This window comes from Vidua macroura, chromosome 4 (genome assembly GCF_024509145.1).
Source record: "Vidua macroura isolate BioBank_ID:100142 chromosome 4, ASM2450914v1, whole genome shotgun sequence".
Classification (NCBI taxonomy): domain Eukaryota; kingdom Metazoa; phylum Chordata; class Aves; order Passeriformes; family Viduidae; genus Vidua; species Vidua macroura.
In genome coordinates, this window is record NC_071574.1 from 63,568,386 (window position 1) to 63,577,216 (window position 8,831).

Here is an 8,831-nt window from a genome sequence, read left to right on the forward strand (position 1 = left end):
GGGGCGCGGGCTCGGGCGCTGGAGGGGCCGCGCTGCGCGGCTTGAAGGCAGAGCGGGGCGGCCGTCGGGGCAGCGCCGCTTCAGCACCGCGGACAGCGCCCTGCCTCCGGCTCCGCTCACCCGGGCCCCTCTCCTCCCGGCTCCTCCCGGCTCCTCCCGGCTCCCCCGGCTCCGGGCGCCTCGGGCCCCCTATCTCCCGCTCCGAATCTCGGGTACTCCCATCTTCTCTTATCTCCCGATCCGGTCGCTGCTTGCCCCGGAGCCCCTACCGTAGCCTCCAGCCCCACTCTCCCGCTGCCTGACTCTGCTGTCAGAGCGCCCCGACCCCGCTGTCGCTGTCCTCCCCGCTCTGTCCCGTCCAGCCGCCCAGTCGCGCTCCCCTCGCCCCTCTCTCCGCACCCTCGACTCCGCTGCCCGCCCCTGTCCTTCTCGGTGCGCCCCGCTGCCCCCGGCGCTGCCCCCCGGCCCCTGCCCCGCCGCCGGCACCATGCGCGGGCGGCCGCGTTGGGAGGCAGGCGAGGCTGCGGTGCCGGCGCGGGTGCCCCCTTCCTCCTGCCCTCGCCCGCTCCAGGCGACCCGCTGAGAGATGGACTTGGCAGGCGTGCTGCTGGCGCTGCTCCTCGTGCTGGTGCTGGTTGTCTCTCTGCTCTCCAACCTCCTGGTGCTGCTATGCTTCGTCTACAGTACGGAGATCCGCAAGCAGGTCGCCGGGGTTTTCCTGGTGAACTTATCCTTCTGCAACCTGCTTCTCACCGTTCTGAACATGCCTTTTACCCTGCTGGGCATCCTGAGGAACCAGCAACCCCTCGGGGGCTGCGTCTGCAAGGCGGTGGGTTTCCTGGAAACTTTCCTGACTTCCAACACAATGCTGAGCATGGCAGCGCTCAGCATCGACAAATGGATTGCCGTGGTGTTCCCCCTAAGCTACACCAGCAAGATGCGGTATAAGGACGCTGTGATACTGATGGGCTACTCGTGGCTCCACTCCCTCACGTTCCCCTTGGTATCCTTGTTTTACTCATGGGTAGATTACAACAGCGTTTACGCCTCTTGCACCTTACACCTGAAGGAAGAGACGGAGAGGAGAAGGTTTACAGTGTTCACCATTGTCTTTCACTCCACCAGTTTCATGCTGTCTCTGGTGATCTTGTGTTTCACCTATTTAAAGGTGTTGAAAGTTGCCCGTTTCCACTGCAAACGGATAGACATTATTACCATGCAGACTCTGGTTTTGCTGGTGGATATCCACCCCAGGTAATCGTGCGCGTTCGGATTCACAGTCCCCGGTCACTCGCGGTAGTTACCCCGGGCGGAGGCGATATCCCGCCTCCCCAGCACCCTTTTCTGCCTGCCCTGGCCGCATGGAGAGCGCTCCTGCCTCTAGTTTCAAACGCTGCCTACAGTGCCAGGAACAGTGACTTGTGCATTTGTAGCCTTGTCTGTTTCAATGCTAATCGGGCTCTCCGGGTTATGCCACTTGCTTGAGCTCCCTTCAAGTGGGAGGCACTGCTTTGTTGTGTGCGATCGTCCCGAGGCTCGGCGGGGCTGGGGCTATCCTCCTTCCCTCTGGGCTATCCTCCTCTCCCCGAGGAGATTGCCTTCCTCTCCTCCGGGAGGCTGCCCTCCTCCCCTCGGGGCTGCCCTCCTCTCCTCGGGGCTGCCCTTCCCTTCCCCCGGACCGGGCTGCCCTCCTCTCCTCGGGGCTGCCCTCCTCTCCCTTCCCTTCCCGGGCGCAGGGGCTTTCGGATGTGGAGAGGGTTCTTCCTCTCTCCCTTGGGCTCGCCTGTCACCTCCTCCCTTCTTGTCTTAACACCCTTACTGCTCTTTTCCCTCCGTAGCGTGAAGCAGCGCTGTCTGAACGAGCAGAAAAGGAGGAGGCAGCGGGCTACCAAGAAAATCAGTATTTTTATAGGGTCGTTCGTGATCTGTTTTGGTCCTTACATTATCACCAGGTTAGTATCCCCTGTAGAGGTGGGCGACTTTGCGGGATCAGGATGTCCTGTGATGCCCAGGTGCCCGGGGGTCCTACAGCTAATTTTGGGGGACCAGAGCCAAACGGAGCCCCGGGACCGGTCTTGAGGGGCAGAGGACACAAACACAGACACAAACACGCTCTGACACGCCGCTCCTGTCCGCACACCCCGTCCTAGGGGGCAGACCCGGCAGCACCTGGCTCTCCTTCCCTCATTGCACCTCTGCCAAAAGCAAGTGGCTTTTAGGACAAGTACCGGGAATTAATTACATGCCAGGGGGAGATAAAAGCAGTTTGAAAGTCTTGCCACCCTTCCTTATTAGCACAACCCTCGCAATAGAGAGGAAAACAGACAGACTTTCCTGATTAGCTTAGGTTTTATGATTTTGGTTTTGTGGTTTTTTTTTTTGTTTTTTTGTTTTTTTGTTTTTTTTTTTTTGTATTTTTAGGCATAAGGCCAAGCTTGCTGCTGTTGGAAGCTGAGTTGATATAATTTAAATTTGTCCAAGCTGATAATTTGTCAGATAAGATTTCAGTCTGGAAACATTAATTCCTGTAAAAATATTGCTAATGGTGCAGCACAGACTTGTGATGAGGTATAAAAGTTATCTCCCAGGGAAAGCAATGATTAGATTCCTTAAATGTATAGGAAACACCATGTTACTCAACTAGGCAGAATTATAAGCATCCATCCTGGTGGTTTGCACCTTTTGAAGCATTCATGCATCATTGTTGTTACCTACTTGTGTAGTCTTCATACAATAGATTATTATTATTATTTTTAAATCCTGTGTAAACCAGGGAGCTGGAAGTCAGTGCAGTCAGTGAGCTGGTAGTTATCCCAGCATTTAGCCTTTCATCTCTAAACTGAAATGGGCTACATCTTTCACAAGGGATTTTAAAAAATATTTCCCACTTCCACAGTGTGTTCAAGACAGCCTTGAAGAGTGCTGACTTGTGTTGAGGGAGGTGCACCAGTGTGCAAAACCCCCTGGTGAGGGATTCTTCAAGGTTGTTAGCAAGCTGCCAGTGTCTGCAGCCACAGCAGCTCACAGAAACTGGCCAACTTTAGTGCTCTGATCTTACAGAGACACGCATACAGGCCACTTACAATAGTGCCACTGCCCTTTTCTGAGAGGAGTAGGGGACAGGTTAAGGCCAGTGCACTAAACAGACAATATTTTTAAAATTTTTAAAGTGACATTTATTTCAGTTCCCATTTACATGTTGAAAGGGATTCCTTCCTGATTTCCTGGATAACTACATCTTTTTTCTGCAGTTGAAAGGATTATTACAAATATTAACATTACATCACATAGTTAAAAGGTCAGTCTATCATTGTTCACTACATTTTGGGTCATGTTCTATTCACTTTTGCCATAATCAGGATGTAATTATGTTGAGCAAAGTGGATTTTGCCATCTTCTTTCCATCTGAACATTACCAAGCTCAGCAAATTCCAAACGTGGCCACATTTTTCAGGGTGGAGGTATTTCTCATAAACTTCTAAAATAAAAGTTACTTCCTTCTTCAGGCCTTGCATTTGGCAAATGTGAGATGGTGCATTTGCTATGTGTGACAAACTGGTACCTACTGAATCACTGCAGAAAAGGCTGAGGGCTGGTTTATGGAAATGTGTGTCAAGGTACAGCTTCTGTCTGTCACAGGGACTGAGCTGTTTCAGTGACAGCAGAATGGGAAGTTTTTGGGGAGGATATCCTAAAAGGCTTCTTGTCTCAAAGACAAGGGAATGCCAAGACAGCACTTCATGAAAAGTGGTGATGGAGGTGAGATTGGAGGACTTGCTGCTGTGCCTGTTTCCCTCATTCTGGTTTTTAGGGGGGTGGCACTGAAGCATTCTCTGGGGAAGCAATGTAAAAGCCATCCTCCCTGTTGTCTTGCTCTTGGCCTGGTGACTCAGGCTGCATTGTGAGCTCAGTATTTGCTCCTCACTTCATAAATTTGAATGAGATTACGCTCATTAGCAATATATTTGTCTGTTCACTAAGAGATGACAGATGAATTTAATCTCTTTTGAAACAGCACTGAAAACATGAAAATCATACTAAGATGCATTTAAATGGGTATTTCTAAATCTGACTCGTTTTGGCCAGACCCCTTATCTTATTAAAATCTGTGTAATTTTTCTTCTGTTTGCTTCAGTGCAATTAAGTTAGGATCCATAATGCATTAATGGGAACATAGCAATACATCTATTTTCAAGACTGAAAGATATCTTACTCTTCTTATTTAGTGTCTTTATATCAATTGTGTAAATATAAATTATATATTTCTTGTATTAGGATGATATGCAGGATGGGATAAACCTAAGCAATCACATAACAAGTGTCATTTATTGTACATTTTTTTTCTCATATATTGTATCTTCCTATTCTACTTATTTTGAATTCACTGGAACTTTTTCTGGGCAGCTTCAAACAGAAATCATCTGGTTTTTTAAATGCACTTGCCATAGGAATTATTTAACTTTTAGCCATATAAATAAGAAATTTTCCTGTGACTTGTAGCAATGTTCAGTCCAAATGATGATAAGTCAGCTTTTCTATGAGGAGGGACTGGAACAGCTTCAAAAGTCAACGCCCTGAAAGTCAGGAGCTTTGCATTTTGGAAAGAGGACAGAAGGCTCTTCAAGCCTTGAGAAAGCTTCTCATCTTACATCTTCAAACAGTGATATCTTAGAGTACAGAAAAGGGCTATTTTATCTCCCAGAACATTTTCTTTTCTTCTGAGATGAATAGAGCAAAGTAGAATACTCTTCCTCCTGCAAAAGGTTTTACAAAAGGCATACACAAAATAAAAAGTTCCTCACCCTATTCTTTCTGCCTTCCTGAAGGATTTGCAGATGAAGTGGGTGAGACATTTGCTGGAATAGTCTGAAGAATTGCCCTCACTTCTGTGGAAAGATTGTTTAACTTAGTTGTGGTTTCTGCCCCCATGATTAATGCATCCTTCTCAGCTGAGGTGCTGAGGCCACTAATCATCCGTGAAGCACAGACCAGAAGACACAGGTCTGGACGAGCTGACTGGTCATATAATGATGATAAAAATGTTGTCTCCTTGTTTTCTTTGGCCAGTCTAGAAGTCAGCTACAAAAACTTCCATGGCTGAGTAGTTGTAGGTGTGCTGCTAGGCATACTGTGGGATTGCAGGTGCCAGCCAGACCTCCCTGAGATACTGCCAGGTTGTTTTTCTATGATAGTCTGACATAAACCTGCTTTGCATCCGTGTTGATTCACCACAGTGGGGTAATGAAGATGCACTGGTCTGTGTCTGAGGGGATGGATTCAGTGACCTAGACCACGTTTCTGGTGTCATTTGAGATGCTGCATAGTATCTAAGTCCTTTACCTAGGCTGGCAGATATGCCACAGGACCTTCCAGGAGCAGCAGCCTGATGCCAATGGGGTTATGTCCAAAAGTCTCAAGTGTCACTAGACAGTTCTACTCAGGAAATTGAGGTCAGTGAGTCTGGGTGCCCCAAGTCACATGTGTCTATCTCAAGCTTGCTGTGGGAGAGACGTAGTCAATTATGTCACCACAATTTTGACCACTTACCAGCACAGCTCAGTAAATTCAGAAAGTGAGCAGTAAACTGCAGCACTCCCTTATCTCCTCTGCACAGAAGCATTACCACTGAAAACAGCTTTTCCCTCTTTCCACAGTAGGAATTGATTTTGTCTCCCAGTGGCCTTGCTAGGAAAGTTGTCTTTGCCCCTATTGAATGTGAGGAGTAAGTACATGGCCTTTCTCCTGCAGGGACTGTGTACTGTAAGAAAATAAATGATACTTGAATGTTTCATGAAGCATGAGTTGAGCACTGGGCTCAGAGTGAATATAACACTCAAGCGTTTCCATTTCTCTTTAATGTTTAACAGGTTGATAGAGCTCATTCCTTTTGTTACCATAAATTACTACTGGGGAATTATAAGCAAGTGCCTCACCTACAGTAAGGCTGCATCAGATCCATTTGTTTACTCACTTTTACGTCAACAGTACAAAAAAGTTCTGATCAACATCGTCAACAGGATACTTAAGAGGGACCTGTATCCGTCATCGGGGTACAACAGCTCTCTTGACACTGAAAACGATTACTGCTTGCACAGAACAAACTGACAACGAGAAAGCATTCCCCTTCCAGGGAGACAGGTGTTTGCTGCTGCTGGAAAACTGCCTTTCTCCTCTCCTGCTGACAGTGGTGACAGTGTCTCCAGGGTGTGAAGGCTGCATTAATGTGACACATTGCATCGTGGACTTTCACAAAAAGGCTCTTCCCTGGACTGCAGCCAAGCACAATTCATGGCAAAGCCTTGGCCCCAAGCGAACAGAGTTGGCTTGAGGGGTTTTAAGAGAGCCTTTCAAGGCTTTAGAGGAGCTTAGACAGCTCTTAATGTTTCATGTGTGAAGACTTTGTATGTCTTGGAGCGTTCCATATCAGACATGACATTCCAGTGTCTTCTGGGAGCACAGGAATCCCCACACTGGAAGGACAGGTTCAGAGTCCTCCGTGCTGCACATGTAACTTGGCAGCCCAGGATCTGCTGTTGGTTTTGAACATTAAAAATAGATATTTTAATTGATTGATTTATTGTATTGGTGCCTCAAGTGAGTCAGCACTTTGAATCTGAGATTGTTATGATTATTATTATTATTTATTACTAGGCATCATGATTGTAACATAGCCTTTAGGAAGTGGTACATATATATATATATATTTGATATGCCAGTATTCTATCAAGCATAACCAAAGTCCACATATCTGAGTTACTAATATATAGCACTTCAGTGGTATATGATTACAATAATTGCAGCAACAGTTACGAAGACGTGTACAGAATTTAGTTAAATAGCACTGTAGTTCCACCACTGAGCTAGTAGTCCTATTCAAGCAAGCTTTTTATTCAGAAAAAAATCAGTAGAAGTGACAGATACCATTGTGTTTAAGATATATTACTTCAGAAGCTATCTGTTTTCAAAGGAAAGGCTAAAATATATTAATTCTTTTTAAGGGATGTATAATGTGTAAAATATTTCATGCATTGGCTATAGATAGTGGATTGTCATAATACTGTACAATCTTTTATTTAATAATGATCAATCAATCTGGTGATTTTAACTGAAAACAAGAGATGTCAGAAATATTATAACAGACCTGCTGCCAAATGCCCAGAAATATAAAGCTGCTTTGTTATCGTATGTATTTTTCTCTTTTATTTCTTTTTAAATTTAAACAGGCTTTGGAAAAATGTGGGAATTATTTTTGAACAATATTCCTTTGATTATGTAAGACATTTATTAAAATTTAGGAATTCTATGGCATTCAATAAAGTAGTATTTTCTAATTGAGTACATAAGGGAAAAAGTAAAGCAATTCTAAAGTATATTTTAAGAAAAATAAAAAGAAAGATGACAGTAAAGTACTCTTATTTTTTATGTAACAATGCACTTGACCCTATAAAGCATTGAGAAGGCTATTTCTGGTCTAACTAAGAATATAAGCATGTGATTAGGCACAAATATGATTTTCTTTGAAGCTAACAGTTCTATTTCTATGCTGAAAATTAAGTACACACTCAACTGTTTTGCAAAATCAGTGTTGAGCTGTCAGCACATTGAGAGGGTTTTTCCCACCATCCACAGTGAGGAAGGAGAGTGTCTTGTTCAATCCCACTGAAGTCAAGGAAAGATGATGCTGCCTAACAAATACAGTGTTCTCTTACCTCCTGCTTTTAATCTCTGGGGCCTTTATGATGCTCTTTTTTTTTCTTTCCCCCATGCAAGTACCTTAGGCCTCTGTGCTTTGCATCTATAGTTCTGCCTGTGTATAAATTGAATGTACTATAATGGTTTTGTCTTCTTAGTAAAGTATTTGTACTCTCTTCAATTTTGTGTAAATACAGTATTTCAGAAAAAAAAAAAAAAAAAAAAAAAAAAAAAAAAAAAAAAAAAACTGTCTGTGGAATCTTTTCAGTTTAAATGTCTTCCTGTCTCCCCATGCCTCCCCCTCTTCCATGCTGCTAGAAAAACCTGATGTTTCAGTCTCTCATTTCAGCTGCAACATAAGGACCTGATAACTCTGTGGGGAGTGGGAGGGATGCTAAATTTTCAATAATTTTTTAGTCAGTTTTGTGCCAAAAAGTTTTGATAGCCTACAGTAGCTGTCCATGAATAAACATGAGCTTAATGATACCTACAGTTGTTAGCTTACCCTTGGTTTCCTAAACAAAATGGCCCTCACTTTGGGAAAGGAATATATTACATACAGTTAAGTGTATTAAATTGTCACCTTCAAGACATACAAATGAAATAAAGCATTATTATTAGGGAAAATGGTAGAGGAGGAAAAAAAAAAAAAACTTTAAACCTATTACAGTAAAAAACTTCTAAAGCTAATAAGCTATAAGGCACATTTTAAAGGTGCACCTAGTTAAAATGCTACCTCTGCTATTAGGTTAATTAATGATGCTTATATATGCCAGCTGAGGGTGTACACTTTACAATACTCTCAATTTCACTAAACATTGAGTATCTCTGGAGGTGCTCAGGTCTAGATGGGAAAAAAAATATATTTGAGCCTGCACTAGGTGTTGCAGAACATATTTTAGATTTAATTTCCATATGGAATTAGGAAGCCAAGATCTGCAGTGCTGCAGACCAGAAACTAACAAAGGGCAAGGAGAGCTGTAGTGCTCTCAGTTCTGATTTGCAATGAAGTTTAACAGCCTTGTTTAGCATTACCAAAAGGCATCTCCCCTGCTCAGCATACAGGTAGATTTGTCCTTTCTCTCTTCTTCTCACCATCCACTCCTCACTGGAGAAGGTCTTGCTCTACTCTAACAAAG

At 44.4% G+C, this 8,831-nt stretch overlaps 1 protein-coding gene across 1 annotated transcript; it reads left to right on the forward strand.

Annotated features, from left to right (window-relative positions):
- Positions 1-286: 286 nt before the first annotated feature.
- On the forward strand, positions 287-7,898 carry GPR78 (G protein-coupled receptor 78). Its single transcript, XM_053975893.1, has 3 exons — positions 287-1,254; positions 1,839-1,952; positions 5,868-7,898. Exons 1-3 carry the CDS (start codon positions 587-589, stop codon positions 6,103-6,105), a joined length of 1,020 nt encoding a protein of 339 aa, XP_053831868.1. The 5' UTR covers positions 287-586; the 3' UTR covers positions 6,106-7,898.
- The last annotated feature ends 933 nt before the right edge of the window (positions 7,899-8,831 follow it).

Coding starts and splice junctions, on each gene's coding strand:
- GPR78 (XM_053975893.1), top strand. CDS start 587: ATGGACTTGGCAGGCGTGCTGCTGGCGCTGCTCCTCGTGCTGGTGCTG. Junction 1,255..1,838: donor CTGGTGGATATCCACCCCAG/GTAATCGTGCGC, acceptor TTCCCTCCGTAG/CGTGAAGCAGCGCTGTCTGA. Junction 1,953..5,867: donor GGTCCTTACATTATCACCAG/GTTAGTATCCCC, acceptor AATGTTTAACAG/GTTGATAGAGCTCATTCCTT.